The 20,283-nt window shown below is 36.1% G+C and overlaps 1 protein-coding gene across 1 annotated transcript in view; it reads right to left on the bottom strand.

The window, feature by feature from the left end:
* LOC110024691 (subtilisin-like protease SBT2.2) overlaps positions 1–19,421 on the bottom strand; it is a gene marked incomplete in the record, with an annotated part of 34,037 nt that extends 14,616 nt beyond the window's left edge. The window contains 6 exon segments of the mRNA XM_020724804.1: positions 1,969–2,251; positions 12,197–12,269; positions 12,382–12,477; positions 12,725–13,122; positions 13,691–13,844; positions 18,786–19,421. Of these exon segments, the coding sequence (XP_020580463.1) occupies positions 1,969–2,251; positions 12,197–12,269; positions 12,382–12,477; positions 12,725–13,122; positions 13,691–13,844; positions 18,786–19,000 (1,219 nt within the window).
* Positions 19,422–20,283: the final 862 nt, after the last annotated feature.

The raw sequence follows: 20,283 nt of genomic DNA on the forward strand, positions 1-20,283 counted from the left end.
CTTGTCAAATGCAACAACTATCCCGCGATTCTCCTGTGATTCGTGAATCAAATTTTCCCACGAAGCACTTTCCCTGTTCGTACCAGTACCTCGGCCAATTGCTGTTTCTGTGAGCCACGAATCCCTTCGCACCTATTCGAGGAATACCTCCACGAAACTCCTGTTCACGAAATAATCGTGTCTACTCGCCTCCTGCACTCTGCCGAACTCCACCTGTCGCAAAATCTCCTGCGACGAACCGACAAATTTAACTGGTCGAATTCCTCAGATTTTCCGCAAAACAGCCTCTGTTTCCCACGGATTGTTGAACCTGCCGAACTCCTCTGTTTCCTGAAACTGCACGACGGTTCACTAAACTGAACCTCGCACCTCTTCGCACTTCTCCCTTCGCGAACCAAAACCCACGAACTCCACTTTGGCCGCAGAACTAGAACTCCTCTTCTTTATGAAATTGGTGAACCCTTACAACCCTCAGAGCTCCTTCCAGAAATTAATCCTCCAGCCAATGAATAAACCAAAAGAAATATCCAAATGAATATTCCCTTTAATCCTTTTGCTTCTAGAATGCTGATCGTTCACCGCAGAAATTCAGAGGAAATCTTTTCCCGTCTCCAGCCAGAGGGAATTACGGAGGAATATTCATTTCCCTTCCTCCCTTTCGGTCCGCACTTTAACTGTTGGAAACTGCACGCCCTCGCCCAGCACCACGATTCCAACTGTCGCGAACCCGCGTAACACTTCAGCAATTTCCGACTGCGAATCCCTCGCGAAGAACCTTCGCGCCTTCGCCTGTTCCGCTAGCTAATCGCGAAGAACCTCCTTCTTCCGCGGTTCGCAAGCACCGAAGACCCTCTGCGAAACTTCCTGTCGCGATCCGCTCCGCCTGTTCGGCGATCCGCTCTGCCTCGTTCGCCCGTCCCGAACTCGTCCGAGGATCGCCCGCGAACTGTTCCGCCTGTTCTGCGACTACCGATCGCAGAAAACTCGCGCGATTCGCTGAAACCGCAGAACTTCAGACTCCTCCGCTGAAACCAAGAGACGAACGAACTGCCGAGTCGAACTTCGCCTGATGGTCGAAGAAGACGAAACCCACTGTCGCCTGCGCCCGTTTCTGCTTTGCACGATTCGCTGAATTTGCAAACCGCCGAACTCTTCTTATCAAATCTTCTTCCTGCGTCGATCTCCTCCTGTTCTCCTCGGAACCTGGCTCTGATACCAATTGTTGTGAAATTTAACGTGGAATAAAACAGGAATCGACACAAACTAGAAGAAGAACACAGAGATTTAACGAGGTTCGACAAAGAATTGCCTACGTCCTCGGGAGCGAGCGGCGGTTTCAATATTTCAGAGAGGTTCAAAATACATCCCATAGGGTTTCACATATAAATAGACATATACAAACCCTTAGATAAAATTACAATCACGCCCTCGCTCCTCCCAACCCCCTTTATTCCAAGAGACACTCCTTTTCACCAGGAGACACACCTCTTCAAAAGAAACTCCAACTCCCTAGATATGAGCCATATCTAACAATTCTTACATTTTTAGTTGGCACTTGCCTAATCAGGCTTTATACGATGCAATCTGTCAACTTAAGCTTTTAGTTCAAGTATTAGCCAGTCATTAAATCCTAATAGGCTAAATCTAGAACATGTTAGTTATGTTTGGCACACCCACTCTAAAGCAAACTGATCACTTAGCTAAGGCAGGCAAGAAGAAGTCGGCCATTTTTTTTGCTGAAAGTACGAAAATTGAATTGAGCTTACAAGATTCCAGCTCCAATAACATCATGACCACCAAAAATAGGCTTAATATGGTAATGCTAAAAGTTGAAAAAAGACCCAAGTGTAAGCATTTGAACTTATGTGGCTACTAACTTCAGCTAATTATGCAAAGCAAACATGGCCAAAGGAACAAATGCACAGTTATATCAAATAATAAATATATTGCACAGGATTAGAAACTCACGTGCAAGTCCAACGCCAGATATGGTAAGATTATTTCCTAGCACAATAAAGTTATTATAAACTCTATCATGAGCTGAAGCACCGACACTGAATATCCACGGACTAAAGGACGACATGCTCTTTGGTGAAGGACCAGTATTTCCTGCCGCTTGCACAACAAATATTCCAGATTTTACGGCTGAAAGTAAAGCCATATCTAAAGGATTGAAAAAAGTGGCTATGCCAGGAGGACGCCTATTAGGAGTGATTGATAAACTTATGATGTCAACGCCATCTTGAGCTGCCTGTCACTTGGTTTGCCAATTAATAAATGAAATTCGTGGCCCATTGAAGAGCATAAAATAAATACAAAATAAAAAGTGATAATAATGAAAGAATACGGATTTGTTTTGCAGTTTTAAGGACAAAGCTATGACAAAAGACAATAATTCATTATCATTCACATGGAAAAAAGTCATTAAAACAAAGTTGGTTGTGATTGATATTCAAGATAATAGGCTGTTAAAATTAGCAAGTGCTTTAGCAATTAAAATAGGGAAATGCACAGGAATGTATCAGACTCCTAGTACAAACTTCTAAAAATGTGCATTTTACTAGAATTAAAAATGGAAGGGCATTGCACAACTTTTAGTTTTGTACACAAATTCTACGGGTGCGTAAGTTTTGGTTTTATAAACAAACGTGATGTAAAACCCCATTTTTTTTAAATTAGTTAAGTGACGTTTAAACAACAAATTGCAGTTGAATAAAAAGAAATTGTTTTGACTCAAATTTGGTTAGCCACAACTTTACAATTAAGAATAAGCTTGTGTAGAAAAAAATAAAGAGACAATCACGATCATATGTACAAAAAACTAAGACTAAAGAGCATATAAAAGATTTTTACGTGGTTCGACCCAAAAACAAACCCGAGGGCCTAAAGCACATCTAGCCATACTAAAATTAAAAATCTCTTTCCACGTGGCAGAAGCATACTCTCCTTCGGCATTAGTGCAACCCAACGAATTCTCCGATATTGGCCAACACAAACACATGTACTAATCTTATAAATTAAGAAGTTCAAATTAACGTTGATTTTATGCCAAAGTAAAAATAACCTTGAAAAAAATATCTTTTCAATTTTTAAATTACACTAACAAAAAATAAGTTCAAACAACACTAGTAAACTCAAGATCTAAGTTTAGATCACAAAATAATTAATTTTAATTTTAAAATAATATGAAATAGTAAAATGAAATTAAGATAATAGACAACAAAATAATATAAAGATGTAAAATATAGTCGAATGCGATTTCAAAACAACTCAATAAAAATTTGATTTAAAATGACACGATATAATTTTTTTATTTAAATAATCATTAAATTTTAAATAAAAAACAAATAAGATATTTAAACGACATAATATAAATACTGATTTAAACAATCATGAAATCTTGAATAAAAAGGAATAAAATATATCAGCACAATAAAAAATTATGATATTAAACTTAAACCAACATTAAATAAGATTTTTTAACCAACGCAATATAATATATTGATTCAAGCTAACATGAAAACATAACCCAAAGTGACATGAAATTTATAATATAATTTTAATTTAAAATATCATTAAAGAACTTAGATCAAAGTAGATTTGTAACAAGAAAAAATATCAATCAAGGAAAATTGACATGCTTATAAACTTTAAAAGAATTGAACCAAAACACTTTCTCTCCACCAAAGTGCTTCAAGATATTGCAACAAGGCTTCAACCACAAGGAACTAGAGAATTTTTCAAAAAGAAAAAAAATATTTTTTTGATTTTTTTTTTCCTTTTTTTTTATTTTTGAAAGACAAAGAACCTTCAAGGGACCCAGTTTTTTTAAAGATTTTGCAAGATGAGGCGGTTCCAAATTAGATGATTAGCAGGCAAAAAAGGCATAGAATAAATCTCAAAATTTCTGCCAAGTGAGGTATAATAGATGATTTAATTCTTTTCAAACTTGTAGTGGAACTTTAAAAAAAATTAATAAAGAGAAAAAAAATTCGATTAAAAATAAATTTGAATTTGAATAAAAATTAGGATAGAGATTTTTTAGGCATGATTTGAGGAGCTGTTTAATTTTAAAAACTAGCAAACTCTATTACAAAAATCTGCCAAGCCAAATTTAAAAAGAAAATTCTTGCATGAATTAATTCAATGGGATATAGTTTAATTAATGTGGAAATAAATCTATATAAAATGATCAAATATATTAGAACAAAGTAGGGATTGTAGGCTGATTTGAATCTAAATTTATTAAAAAAAAATACAGCAGCTAATAACCCTTGAAATTCAGCCAAAGCAGATTTTCAAAAGTTTTGATGCAATTTTATCAAGTTCCATGTGATATTTAATTAATGCATATAAATATATACATATACGTATATAAAAAGCATCATGACATTTAAAACATGTATTAGAAAGAAATTATACTTACTGTTAATAAACTTGAGAACAAATAAATAAGAATGATGAATTATCCAAACACATAAGAAAATAATAAATTTATCATAAAAATAAATAATAGACATACATAACTAATAAAAATTTATCACAATTTTGTATGAAATTTTACTGTGATAAAAAAGCATTTAGAGAAATTTATTTAAATTAATTTTTAAGATAAAAAAATCACATTATCTAAAAAAAGAAGCATATGAAAGACTAAGGGTGCGTTTGGAAGGGCGTTATTGCTGCGGTGGAGTTTTGAAAACGCTACCTCGCGTTTGGAAAACACTTGCCAGATTTGTTTTACAAAATGGAGTTTTTGATTTATTATAAAACGCGGATCGCAGGGTCCTTTCATCGTTCAGAAAGACTCACTGCCACTGGTCTCGTCGCTCCTCTGCCCTAATTTCGCAAGCAGGTCTCGTGCCCCTCGTCGCTCCTCTCCCCGCAAGCAGCTCTCGTTCATATCTCCCCTTCGTAGAACCCTAATAGAAGTCCCTGAAGGTATGTTCGTATCCATCGTATCTCCTTTCGTTTCTTTATCAATGTCCGCGGTTATCTTCTCATAATGCTAATCGAGTCCTAATTTCCTTCATCTTCCTCAGTTATTTCTTTGTCCTGATTTATATATTATGTCATTCTGCACTTCTTCGCGAATGGATCTGGTTTCCTTCATCTTCATCGTCGAAGTAGCACGATGGTTTGGATTTTTTTTTTGTATCAAGCAAACTATTATTGATGGATCTGATGTTATTGGTTAAGGATCTGATATTATTTATGGTTATGGATCTGATGTTTGGTACTTGTATTGTGTAATACTTATGCTTCTTTGCACTGATACTATTATGTGGAGGTGTTGTGGACTTCCTGCAATGATATTCTTTGATCATTATTAGGTATGGAAGGAAAATATTGGGTGAAAATTGGAAGCATTGTTTTTAGAAGCTATACTAGAGTAATTTACAAAGCTGGAGGCTGAATGCATATTATTTACAAAGCAGTCAGAAAGCTACTTGAAACAAAACCTCATCAAGACTGCTGATAGAAAAATTGTTATCATCAAGAATAAAGATAAAAAAATGGATATGTTAATACATAACAACTGTGCATCCATTGCCTGAAAGAGACTATCCCCCAGCCATCTATAACACGTGTGGTATGTATGTAAATTTTTTTAAAAAAACTATTGTCTAAAGAAAGGATCACAACCATCTATGATGCAGTTGTCAAACATCAAATCTCTCGTATGTAATATATACATAATAATTGTATAGCATATATGTAAATTTTTCTAAATTTTGATGGATGACACTCCATCCATTGCTTGAAGAGAGGTTCTCATAGCCATGCTTGTAATAGCTTAACATCAAACATCAAAACTCTCTCATTCACATCATTAATAGCTATATCAGTTTTGAAAATATTTGTACTTCATTTTGAGGTTTCTTGAGATGCAGTTGAATAGCTTCAAACGCAATATTAGTTTTGTGGCCAAATTTAACATGTAATGCGAGGAATATATATGGATATTTCGTTTGGACTATTTTCTGAGTCGGTATTGGGCTATTTCCAAATCAAATATTGTTAGAATTCTTTCAAATTATTTATTTTTGAAAATATTTGTACTTCATTTTGAAAAACATACATGACATGAATTTCTATTTTATCTAAGGTTATGTTTTTTCTTCAACTGTTGTTTTATTATACTATCAATATGAGTGCATTATTTGATCCATATTTTTTAGTAGTCTCATTATGTCTAAAAACAAAGAAGAAGCTACATCAGCAATGTGGGACAAGAAAGTTGCCAATATTCTTTGCAATCTTTGTATTAAAGAGATTGAACTTGTAAAAAAACCGACAACCTACTTTAACAAAGAAGGGTGGCAGAATATTTCCATTAAGTTTAAAGAATTGACAGGACGAGCTTACGATAGATTGAAATTCAAGAACAAGCGGGATCAACTAAAGAAAGATTGGAAGCTATGGAAAGAACTTAAATGGAAATCGACGGGATTGGGTTGGGATCTTGTCAAGCATACCGTAGACGCTTCAGGGGAATTGTGGACTGAAAAATTAGAGGTAATAATTGTACTCCTGCGAACTCTTTAGCTAATTTACATTTATACTTATATTTCACCTAATATGCTCCCATCCCCTCCCTTCTTGTTGCAAGCAGTACCTAATGCAAAGAAATTTAAGTTATCCGGAATTAAGCAGGGCTTGGAAGATAAATTGGATGTTATGTTCAAGGAGGTTGTTGTTACGGGTCAGCATACGTTCAACCCAAGCGAGCAGGGTTTTGTTAGCATCTCAGCTGAGGTGATCCCCGATCAGTTTAGCGGTTCAGATGAACGCCCTAGCATAAACCCTAGAGAGCTTGAGTCAACTGGCCAATCAAAGAGGCGTAAGATGAAAAAAAAAAGAAAAAATAAAGATGTTTTCGTGCAGAGCTCAATTGATAGACCGATAACTGTGTTTGAAGCTCCGATATCAATTTAACCTATGGTGGATGATCCCACCGTTGATGGTTTTATAAGTTTTTTAAAGATATTCCAAAAGTTTTTGTTGATCCGATATTCTACTTAAAATGTGTTAGGGTTCTCGAGGACCCAACCCGCAGACAGATTTTTAAGAGGCTCCGCCCCGAGCTGCGTCTTGATTATTTGCGTCTCTCAATTGATAAATGAATCTTTCATATCTCATGTCTATTATATTTGTTTATTGTAATTGATATTTTTCTTTAGGTTTTAGGTGAAGTCTTTGATATGCACAATATTTTTATTTCTATTTTGTAGTATATTTTTAGGAAAAAGTTTATTTTTGGATATTTGTTTGGTTTTTTTGTATTTCCTTTAAGAAATTGTTTATGCATAATACAACATTCATACAGGATGGATCAGCGGCGGCAAGTGTTATACTGAGAACGCAGGCAGATTTTTAAGAGGCTCCGCCCCGAGCTGCGTCTTGATTATTTGCGTCTCTCAATTGATAATGAATCTTTCATATCTCATGTCTATTATATTTGTTTATTGTAATTGATATTTTTCTTTAGGTTTTAGGTGAAGTCTTTGATATGCACAATATTTTTATTTCTATTTTGTAGTATATTTTTAAAAAAAAGTTTATTTTTGGATATTTGTTTGGTTTTTTTGTATTTCCTTTAAGAAATTGTTTATGCATAATACAACATTCATACATGATGGATCAGCGGCGGCAAGTGTTAAACCGAGAACGTCGTAAAAGAATGGCTGCGGCAATTCTTATATTGTTATTAGAGTACTACTGCTTAAACAGAGTACGAACATCGCGAATGACCTCGTTATTTATTGGGAATAAATGGGTGGGCGAGATGCTTGTTGGACATCCCATAAGATTCAGCAACATATTTCGCATGACCGTACCCATTTTTTTGGATCTTCTGAACAAACTACGAATGAATCGCGGTCTTGTAGGTTCGGCTAGAACTACTACAAGAGAGGTTTTGTCAATTACGTTTTTTATTTTATCTCAAAATAAATCAATCAAATGAGCCATGGAGCGATTTCGGCATTCATCAGAGACAATAAGTCGATACTTCTCTATTGGTATAAGAGCACTAATTAGCCTAGCTTCACACATAATTAAGGCGGAAGATCCAACTTTCAGTAGAACTCCCACCAAAATTGTCAATGACACGCACTACATGCCATTTTTCAATGTTAGTCTATTCAATTCGTTCTTTTCATTTCATAATATAGTTTATATGATATCGTTGAGATCACTAACAAATCAATACAGAACTGTCTTGGGGCAATTGACGGTACACACGTCGATGCCTGACTCCCTAGCAATGAAAAGGTCGCATACATTGGACGGTGTGGTTCACCTACACAAAATGTAATAGTTGTATGTGACTTCAACATGTGTTTCACATTTGTGATGACCGGATGGGAAAGAAGTGCAAATGAATGTCGTCTTTTTAGCTTTGCGACAAATAACAGCCGACAACGCTTCCCACACCCGCCTCAAGGTATGTTAAATTTGATTAATTTATTGGATTTTTTTCTTCAAGGGTCACTATTAGTGTAATTCGTGGCAGACAAATATTATTTGGTGGATGTCGGATATCCTTTACATAAAGGGTATTTAAAATCATCTACAGACACGAAGTATACATTCCTGATTTCGAGAAGTCAAGTGGTGTCGCACGTGGTAGGAAAGTGATGTTTAACAAACGTCACTCTTGAGGAGAGCTAAGAGAAACTTTGTGGGCATCGAAAATTCACAATCGCTCTCTGAGACAACTCTCTCTATTTATTTTTATTTTGAGAAAGAGAGCTTTGGAGGGTTGAATTTTCAGAAGGCATATTGGATTGTAAATAAGACACTGTCCAGAGATTTCGACCTCATTTTGTGAGTTTTTATCTGAGTTTCGATGTTTCGTATAGGCGCAAGCCTCTATTGTTAATTGCCCCACCCTAAAACGGGAGAGCACATTTGATTAAGGCTAGTCATTAAAAATTAAAAATTAAACATACAATAGCAGCAGACACAAGATTTAAGTAATAGAATTCATCACTTGAAGCTTAAAGCAGATGGTAATGAAGACGAAACCTGATCAAGATCACATAGTTCCGTCATCCCGGCTCATCATGAGTCTTGATCTACTTAGTTAGAGGGGGTAGTTGACCCAACCTGACAGAAAGATTCTTGTCAGCAGCCATGGGTTGCGTCATCCATGATATCCTCATAGATCTGAGGCGGATGTTTGTCTAAGGGGATAAATTTACGTCAACCTTAGCTAACAGAAGACTTTTTGTCAATCAATTGTACCCTTATAATTCGCATATCAAAGAGTAAAAAACTATTAGGGAACATATGGGCAGCAGCCGTGACCATAATATAATGGTGTCATTTCGCAATAATCACTCGATCAAAGGGCTCTGGTTGTAATCGTCATTTTGTGGTATCATTTGGTGGCAAAACCACGTGAACAGAGCTAAATTCAATCAAATATTATTTATAATTAACAATCTGTTGCAAATGGTGGATGAGATTTGCTTTAAGCCTTTTAAGTGATTTACTCTTAGCTTAGATATTTTAATTGATTATTTTAAAATTCTTGATTTAACAGATTGATCTCTCCAGTTGAAATTTTCAATCAACGCAGTTATAATTGTGGTGTTGAACATTTAAAGCTTTTGTATTTGAAGTGGGAACATTTAGTGTTGTTAGTTTAAAATTTTCAATGTATAAGTCATGTCAACTCTTGTCCTTATAGGTAAGAGAATTGGACTAGGTGATTTGGACTTATAAATTCATATTTTAGGATTAACATTTATTTTAAAACAACTAGACTCGTCAACTTTGAAAATTTATATTTTTAAAAGCCCAAAATTTTAAAAAATTTATAGCCTTAAGAGTCTAAATATTTAAAACTCCAAATTTTAAAATAATTTTAAGTTTAAAGAGTCTATATTTCAAAAGTCTAAGACTTTAAATATCTTTTTTAAAATCCTAAGAGCCTACATTTCAAAAGCTCAAATTTTTAATTTTTTTTTAAATTTCAAATGATTCACATTTTATTTTTATTTTGAAGGCCAAATAAAACTTCAAAAATTTCTTATGTACAAATCCAAAATTCACCCAAAAATTCGGCAATCACCCGACGTCAACCCCCGTTTGGGGGCACCAAAGGATGTCAACCTTCTTAGCTCTCTTAAGAGACGAGCTGGTCAATATCGTGAGATACTACGGCCGAGGAGCAAAAAATATAAACTTAACACGTGATCTTAAAAGACGCAACGAAGCTTCAATGTACCTGCACAAAAAGGTTAGCTAGCAAACTAACATTTTCCGAATAGCACTTTATTTTCCCTGAATAGTACTCAATTTCACATTGACGGGTACTCACTTTCCCACGAGCGGGTATTTTAAAATCCCCATTTTTTAAAACAATTTTTCAAAAGGTTCCACATTATTCCCCTAACGGTACTTAATTTCCCCATGAATGCGTACTCGCGCTTCCTCGAGTGGATACTTTAAAAAAATTTCCCATTTTTCGCCCCAAAATTATACCTTTCGAGCCAAATGGCGACGAACACAACACAATAATAAGAAATTACAATACAACACAAATCTTCTCTTTTTTTATACAATTTATAACAACAAATAAAATGCATAGTAACATAAAATAAAATGAACAGCAGAATAACATAACAAAAAAGGAATTGCACTTCGTTTCGACTGCAGATTTTGGGTTAGACTAAGGATTAAAGAGTCAAACTTGGTTTAATAAAACCAAGACTTAAATTTCTATGGAATAGTTAAAGCGTAAGATTGCACGTGAGGGAGGAGCGGCTAGAGTTTTAGGGCAAGGAAGGCTTGGATGCAAAGAGAAGGAAGATCGGCGAGGGGCTAGGGTAGGAAGGAGATCGCAGGGCTCTCGAGCGTCTTGGAAGAATCCGGCAAGGAGAACGGGAAATAGTGAGGAGATGCGGCAGGGAAGATTGCAGCAAAGAAACAATCTCGAAAGATAGCGACAGAAGATTTTTGGTTGTGCGGCTTTGACAAGTGCTTCAGTGTAAGGAGAGGAATCGCGATAGTGAGGTGCGGTGAGTCGCAACACGGGGAAATCAACTCGATTATGTGATGATGGGGAGGAGAAGGCTCGGGTGAGAGCAGAGAGAGTCGTTGATGAAGGGGAAAAGGAGTTGTTCTTTGTGTGAGTTATTGGAGAGGCGTAGCAACTAAGGATTGCGTCTTCGGGGAAGCGCGACAAAGTAATTTGGACGCGGGGCTTTGTAGGGAAGAAGCATGACAAAGAAGTACAGGTAAGTGGCTTGCGTTTTTGTTGTGTAGGTTTTATACGTTGAAGAATTAAGTGAACAGAAGAAAAGAACAAGAGGAACAAAGTGCCTCTACGACTTGTTGCGACATAAAACGAACGAAGAAGATTCTTCTTGTGTAAATAGAGAAAAAAACAGCAAAAAAGAATAAGAAGATAAAGAAGTAAGTAACTTTCGTTTTTTTTTTTTTTTTTTTTTTGTGGAGACAAGGGTTTCGAACAAGAAAGGAAAACGAGGCTTTGGAATGGCAAGGGAAGAATGAGAGAGTGTATCTTGCGAAATGAAAGGTCCTGAGCAGTTCCGCGAGCTGTTGATAGGATGAGAGCAGGAGGAGTCTGTTAATATTAATTAAATTTAGTTAAATCTAATTAATATTAATAATTATTTTTTATATTAATTATTTTTACTATATATATATATATATATTAACGTCAACAGACTCTGTTGCTTGGACTTCAAGACCTCTCTCTGGAGATTCTGCTTTTTTTCTTAAAGGATCACTTTAGAGCACTATTTTTCTCTTTTGGCTTATGCTTTTGACCCTCTCTTTTCTTATTTGGAAAGTCAACTTTATGTTGTATCTTCTAACTCTGAGATAATATATTTTACTTCACCTTTCTTCAAATCTCTTCACATCTCTCTCTCCTTCGGTGCTAGTAAGATTTAGGCATAATTCACAGATAAATCTAGATTTTACAGTACTTTTTTTCTGAAATACAAGTTTAGCCTTTCAATATCACAACAGAAATTTATATTTCACTTGACCGATTCATGAATAAGAAGTACAGCCAAATCAACATATGCAATAATGCCATCCCAACCGTTATATTTCCCAGAAAACAAAATTGATAAGAAATATCCTCATAAAATTGAGAACAAAAATAAAAGGTTCCATCAGCTGGAAAGTCCATGCTTGGGTAACTGCTTACCTGGTCTATGGCAGCAACAACATCGGCAGCAAAGCCTCCAAAATTTTTATACAAGGCCTTATAAACAGCAACACTGAAGAGAGTAAAAGAGATGGAGCAATAGAGAGGGAGAAAAGAGGTCATAAAAAACTTATAGACAGAAGCAAATGAAAATAGAGTTCTAACTAAATAAAATGAAGATTTACTGGGCATGAGGAGCCATTCCACTAGCATTTCCAAAGTGATGCCCTGACACGATCACAGGAACCCCATGGTTACCAGCGGCTATGGAGGCTGTATGCCTATATAGATAAAATCAGATATTATTTCATCAAGTAAAGACCTCCACAGAAATGAAATCGAAATCAGTCAAACAAATCTAAGATGTCAATCCCTTCCACATCTTTAAGGTTATAATGAACAGTTATAAACATACAATTCAAAATTGCATTTTTTTCTTAAACTATTACATGCAAAACTAAATCTCATAATGATTGATCAATTTTGAGATACAGAATGTTCAGCTGACATAGGAAACAAAAAACTTACGTTCCATGGCCATCCCCATCAAAGGGCGAAGCATGATCCCGAGAAGAATTGAAAATTCCCCTAGTTATGGCGGATGCTGCAAAGTGGCGAGCTCCAACAAGTTTTCTATTGCAGGAACCGGATGGAAAATCAATCATAACTTCACAAACTCCAGAAAAGTGGGCAGGAACGGGATAAACAGTGTCTGAGAGAATATCAGAAAAGCTAGGGTGTGTTGGATCAATTCCAGTGTCAATAAAACCAATGACAACTCCTTTTCCAGCAAATTCTGGTCCTCCTTCTTGCACCCACGGCCCTTTGGGCAAACCCAAAAATTCAGGGGTGTATGTGGTTGCGGTCCTGACAGAGAAATCCAATTCAACATTCGCTACCTCTCTTCTCTTAGAAAGCTTGTCTGCCTTTGGAATCCAAAATATATATATATATATATTATCAGAATAAAAAGATCCAGTCAACCATATCATTAACGCTAGACACAGATTTAGAAGTGTTTTCCTCCAACATTATATGGTGCCATAAGTTATAAGAATTAAACTTATAGACAATAGCCCTATATCCTCAAACTAGAAACAGCAGAAACAAATTGGATCTAAAACATATGCAACAGCACCTAGCAGGGAGATATATATGGCAAACAACTTTAGGAATCTCATTAATAAAAGGAAGAAAACTTTCAAATAGTGCACCATGATAATCAAAGTCACCTGATGCTAGAAATTACCATGCAGGTTTCAATAACAATTCCTCAACTCAACAGAAGTCATGAACATTTAGCTTCAATAGCATGACTGTAAAATTTTGCAATAAAATTTTGATGCATGGCAAGAGGGTGCAACAATAGTTGGAAAATTATGACATATAGATGAAATTATAATTAGTGAAAATAAAGAGCTATAACTGAAGAATGTAGAACCCATGTCCAAATAGCTAGACAATGTTAAAATACTTGAGAAAATCATAAAATACCTGCTGAGGAGTGATTAGAACAGCAAAGCCATTGATCAAGTAGTGATAGTTATACAGTTTAAGGTAGCTCTCACCACTTAGTACCCTTCTCAATAGAGAATTTTGAAATCTAATTAGAAATGAGCTGTAGTCACTGCCAGTACGTGAAACATTGCTGCATCAAAAGATAAATAGAAATTTGAGAACTTAAAAAAGTGCAAATGTATCAAATGGCTCATTAAACAATGAGTTTTCAAATTTTTATATGCATAACTTGGTGCTGACTTAGATTTAGAAACCTGCAATTAACATAAAAAGACCTAGATTTTATGAGTTTGTGCAGTGCAAAACTCTTTGGAGTTTTAGAAGCTTAAATTTCTCAGAGAAGGAGTCACAAAAATATTTTAGGATATCATCACAATATTGAGAAGAGAAACATTATAAATTTGACTCAATATTTCGATATTTGGCGGAATATGTGTTGCATGAAATTGAAGAAATATTGTGTAGAATTTGCTATAACCAAAATATTTCCTATTCATGACTCAAAGGTTCAGATGGCCGAGATAAAATACACCAAAGATAATGTGCAAAAGAGATCTGAATATACCTTCTCTCAAGAATCATGCACATAAGTGGGATTCTTTAAGGGCACAGAAAAATCTAGATTTTAATAAGATACTTCCTCAAGAATGGTGCCAAGACAGAAATGTGGGTTCTCAAAAATTGTGCTTATAGGAAATCCCAGATTCAGTTGAACTATGATCTCTCATCCTCTGTTTCTATGCTCAGTCCAAAAGGTCCTCTTAAAGGATTGGAAACCTCAATATACATTCTAGGGTAGGGTTTTCTCATGCATGCAAGAATATTATTATGAGGTAAATTTATTTGTAAAGGGCTCCTTGGGCTTCTATTGTTGAGAGTTTAGTTTACCAAATATTTGGAAGATCTAGTGAGCGTCCTTTATTGTACACATTTTTTTCATGGCATTTTTATAGTAATCAGGTCATCTCTCCTCTTCTGCAGACATATAGTCTAACCCCCTAAAATTTCATCACAAAGTGCACAATCCATTCTGTGTTACATTGTATTGCATTGTCTTTCGCTCCTAAAGATGCTTCCATATTGATTTAGACATTATTCTCTAACATCTCAATATTCAAAAAGCTTCTCGTTTATCCCACTTGTCCTGTGATGCCTATAAATCTTAGTTCAAATCTAGCCTACAGAGTGGCAACCTACCTATCTTCTTAGCTCAACCTGGCCCACCTGTAAATGCAACTATCCTATAATTACTAGGCATCCATATTTGTCTAGTATAGTTTGACCAAGTCATCGTAAGAGATTAAATAGAGATAAGTTGCAGCTTATATACCAACTTGAGATTCAATCAACCTAAAGTTGCCTAAATCCGTAAAACGCCCAAAGCTAGACTGGGACAAGCCGCTAGGAAACAAGCCTTACAAGGCACTCAATACTTGGTCATTGAACTCGCCCAAGGACTCGCTGAGTGTCCTACACAAAAAGCCTAGCTGCTCGAAGAACTTGCTACTCATCCAAAGTACTCATTAGATGAGTAAATGTTTTCACTAGAAGAACACATCAAGGAAAATCATCCTCAATTTAAAACACACTCAAAATTCTTGCTTGCTAGAAATTAGAAAGCAAACTATTACGAATGCGCCTACTTAAGAGCAAATTTATCTTTTGTACGCCTAAAAGCAATTTAGTCTTTTATTATTATTGTTGTCGGGTTAGTTTTATGCATGAGATTGAGTTTTTATTATTTTTTTTGTTGGGTATAAATAGGCTTGTTATGTTAAGGGTTTGCTTTATGCATGAGATTGAGTTGTGAGTCTTAAGTCTAGGGATTGGGAGAGATTTCCTACCTCTCGAATAGGAATTGGGAGACATTGCCTACCTCTCGAATTATAGGTGTTTATCTTTGTATTTGTGTGAATTGTTTGGATTATTGCAATAAGAATTTCTTTTTGCCCTAATTTCTACAAAATCTGTGTGAATTTCTACGTTGAATCGTATCAAATTGGTATCAGAGCTCAAGTTTCTGGAATCGGATCGAAAGAAGAGATGACCTAATTAACTTCACAGAAACTGAAGCAAATTGAGGCTTACACTGAAGCAGCCACAATCATAGCTTGCTAGGAAAGCGATGACGGGACCAAAACTACGATACAATTGGACGGAAGTTGATGTGAATTTGCGTTTTGGCGCGTCAGTTGATGTGAATCTGATACATGAGTACACACCTTGCTTCTCGTCTTATGAACCCTATGAGACGGAAGGATAGAGTGCACCTTATTCTCCTTCTAATACCTAGGTTTTATAGATTGAGCAAGAGCTGGTGAAACGGAAGCGATGGTCCCTTCCCGTTTTTTATGAGGGATCTTCGATCAACCTTGTTGATGTTATTTATGCAGAGGATTCGAGGTAGCTTCACCCCCAGAGGTGATGCAGCATAAATTACTTAGGTCTCATGAGTTCAGAATTCAAAGATTGATTGAATCTCATCAGTATGGACTTGGGCATTTTCGGTCTTCATTCGGATATGGGACTGAAAGATAAAATTTTGCTCAACAATCTTCTCCAAGTCCCACAAAACTGATGCAAGACATTATAAACTCACAGAGATTGTTGGAAACTAACGGGAAGACTAAGATAGGTGTTAAAGTTTTGATTCTAGACAGCTCGGAGGAGGATAGCGGGCTAAAGAATAAAAGTGTTGCCAACTCTGAATGCAATATATGCTTCGATATGGCGAAAGAACCAGTTGTTACTTCTTGTGGTCATCACTTATGTTGGTCATGCTTGTATCAATAGCTTCACATTCATTTTGATAAACAAAGAACGCCCTCTATGTAAGGGCGAAGTGACTGAAGCAAGCATCGGTCCTATTTATGACAGAAAAAGTTGTAGGCCCTCCTTCTGAGTTTCTTACTATAGCAGGTCCTCCACTAGAATTTCATCTGCAGCATGTCCTCCTCCGAAACTTTCCCTGCAACAGGCTTTCTTCAGGAGTTTTTCTGCAGTAGATCCTCCACCGAAATTCTTCCTGTAGCAGGCCCTCGTCCAGAGTTTTTTCCTGCAACAAGCTCTCCTCCGAAGCATTTTCTTGTATCAGGCTCTCCTCCGAAATATTTCCCGCAGCACTCTCCTCCAAAACTTTTTCTACAGAAAGGCCTACCTCCAAACCTTTTCTATTTTCTACAGGTTGTTTACTTCGCTGCAAACTCCCCAGCAACATTACCTGTAGGAGTCTTCTGCCCACCTACAAGCACTACAAGAACTGCAGTCAACGAACAACCGCAGTCAACCAGAAGTCAGCATTTTCCTACAAGTTATCTATTTTCCTGCAAACTTCCCTGCACTCTTTTGCCTACCTGCAGACACTGCAGGAATAGCTTTCAAAGACAAGCACGGTTGTCTACTTCCCTGCAAATTCCTCTACAGCCTTCAGCCTACGGCCTACCAACGGGCACTGCAGAAACTGCAGTCAAAGACGACAGTAGTACGAGATAAAGATTTCAAGTTCTCCATATGATCCCCCTTGCTAATTGTTTGATGTTTTCAGATCCAGTTGAACATGACTTTCAACCAAGTTTCCATTTGAGATAAAGTATTAGAAGTTATATTTAAAAATAACTTAGGCTTAGTTTGGGACGTGGTTGGACAACTTTGCGGCACCCCACCGCTCAGATCTACTGTTTGGGGGCGCGGCAGATCAACTTTGCGGTCACCGCAGGGAGGACTTTCGCAAAAAGCGGGCCGCGGGATTGACCCTGCGGCCCGCATTCGACGACTCCATTTTGACCCAGTTGCCCCTTTGTTCGCGTTGTTTGTTCGTTTGTTTGTCTTCTCTCCGTTCATTCCTCTTCTCTGGCAGTTCGGCAGTTTGTCGTCTCACTCCCCTGATTCGCAGTACATCCTCGCTGCCCGATCGCATAGCTCGCACCCCTTCATCTCTCGGCCTCGATCACCTCTGTCGATCTCTCGATTGTGTCGATTTGGCTGGATGGGAAAAGCAGGTAGAGGAGAAACTTAAGGAAGCAATTCTTAACGAATGACAGCTTCCCCGCAGCAGCTTTTTGGGGCAGCGTAGCTGCAGCTGAAAAACTGAGAAGCTGCAGCTGCGCCAAACCGAGTCTTATTCCTGTGAGAAATTATGATAAATAAATTATTTTTTCATATTATGATTTATTTCATTTCCTATTTTATATTTATTTACATAGAGTATGAGTTATTTCCTTTCCTTTTTTATATTTATTTCTTTGGACTATGCGTTATTTCCTTTCCTATTTAAGGCTTTTTTATTTATGATATTTCATTTATCTCCAATTATTTCATTTATCTCCATAAAAAACTTCGTCCTCACTAAAACAAATTTTTGGCTCCACCCCTCTGTCCACTTTACTCACCTAGAACAGTTAGGCGTTAGGCGCATGTAAAATACAAGAAACCAAAAAGACAAACAACCCATATTGCAAGGTAGACCATATCCATCACGCGCCAGGAAAGCAGAAACAAAACGTGAAAAGCAAAAAATAAAATAAATAAAGTTAAAATCTGCTAATAATATCAAAGCGTATGAAAAACATATTATGGCCCACCGAAGATCGCCATTTTTTCACAACGTAGAGCGAATTTAACCTAAATTCATGCGCACGGCCTTCAGCCTCAACAAGTGGAAAAATTATTGTGTACTTTCACAGAATAATCGCTCAAGGATGGGCTACGTAAGCATCACCTTTCCGTTCTTCGCAACATAGCAGATGCTGGACAAAAAGTCTAAAGGGAAAAATGGAGAATCCAACGCATGCTAGCAATTATTGTGTAGGTAACATCCCAGTTAAAAACTCTTTTACAGCAGTAAAAGCATCGAAAAAGAACAAAAATGAAGTAATTAGACAAACCTATTTCTTCTCTACAACTGCGCTGACCAAAATGGGAAGAAAAAGAACAAAAGAAAACTTATTTTATAATTCCATGTTACTAATTGATCATAGATTCAGCTCGTCAAAAGAAAGGTGAAAATGAAACATAAATTTACATCAACTTCCAAAAAAAAAAAACAGCAGAATACACCAGAGGAGAACCAAACCTCGGTTTCCTGGTATCTAGCCTCCCAAAACCTCCATAACTAACTCGACCGCTTCCGGACGACTTCATCTCCGCAATCTTGCCATAGTAATGAACTGCGGGAGCCTGATTCAAGGTAACAATGTAAACAGCCGCATCATCCTGGCAAAACCCTCCCCTTATCATAAACCCCAGCAACCCAAACAACAGCAGGAGCAGTCCATTTGTCATCTCCATTTTATCCCGAATTCCAACCCTACGGAACCAAATACAACACACCACAAACACTTATCCCATCAAACTCAGACCGAAAGAGTGAAAAAGCCGCCAGACCATTCAGTAAAGTTCCCAAATGATACAAATCCACCAAGCAAAACCAGCTATCAGACCAGGACTGGAAGGAAAGCATTGGAGACAGCACTCATCAGTAGAATGCAGTGGGTTGATGAAATAGATGTGTGTTTTTCACTTCTCAAAAGTGCAAAAGTGAAAACGGCGAGCTCTCTTTGTATAAAGTCCGCTTGCAGGAAGATAATAAGAGCAAGCAGCTCAGCGCACCGCCAGAAAGGGAAGAAATAAAAAAGAAAAGTTAGAGAGAAAGAGAGAAGGAAGTGTTGCAGAACTCAGCCGGAGAGAACGCTGAAAACCTCAGATTACGAATTTCCGTCGTCTTAAAATAAGGGAAGAGTAGGTATTATTAAATTCTCGTATACCAAATTTTTAAATTAATTTATTTAATATTTTGATTAGGGCTGTCAAAAAAAATTGATTATCCGTGAACAATTTGTGTTTTGTTTGTTAATGAGTTCGGATTCGTTCGATAAGTAAACGAGACGAACGTTAAAAAAAAATCGATTCGTTCAATAAGTAAACGAGACGAACGTTAAAAAAAAATTTTCGTTCGGTTAGTTAAACGAATCAAACACGAACAGTTATGTGTTCGTTCTTGTTCGAATCGTTATTGTTCGAAATATAAAATAATTTAAAATAATTATATTTAAAAATTTATTATTTTTTAAAAATTAAATTATATATATATATATATATATATATAATTTATAATATTTTAAAAAATTAAAATTTATAAATTATAATATGTAATAAATTAATGGTAATAATATATTAATATACTATATTAATAATATACTAATATAGATATTATATATTTATATATAATAAGTATATTATAAGTTTTATGATTAATATAATATATTATTTATATATATTAATATTAGCGATGTCAAACTAGCTCGTCGTTCGCGAACAGCTCGTGTTCGTCTCGTTCATTAAGAAACGAACATGAACAGTGACTTCACGAACAATTTCGAACACGAGCTTATTTCAAACAAATTAAACTTCAAACGAACCAAACACGAACACAAGCTTTGTTCGTTCATGTTCGGTTCGTTTACATCCCTAATTTTAATTTTTTTAATAACATTAAAATATAGAAAAGTTTGCATAAATATCACCCAAATTATTATATATTTATGTTTCGAACAACTAAACATTAAATTTTA

Source organism: Phalaenopsis equestris, unplaced genomic scaffold, assembly GCF_001263595.1.
Source record: "Phalaenopsis equestris unplaced genomic scaffold, ASM126359v1 Scaffold000267, whole genome shotgun sequence".
NCBI lineage: Eukaryota > Viridiplantae > Streptophyta > Magnoliopsida > Asparagales > Orchidaceae > Phalaenopsis > Phalaenopsis equestris.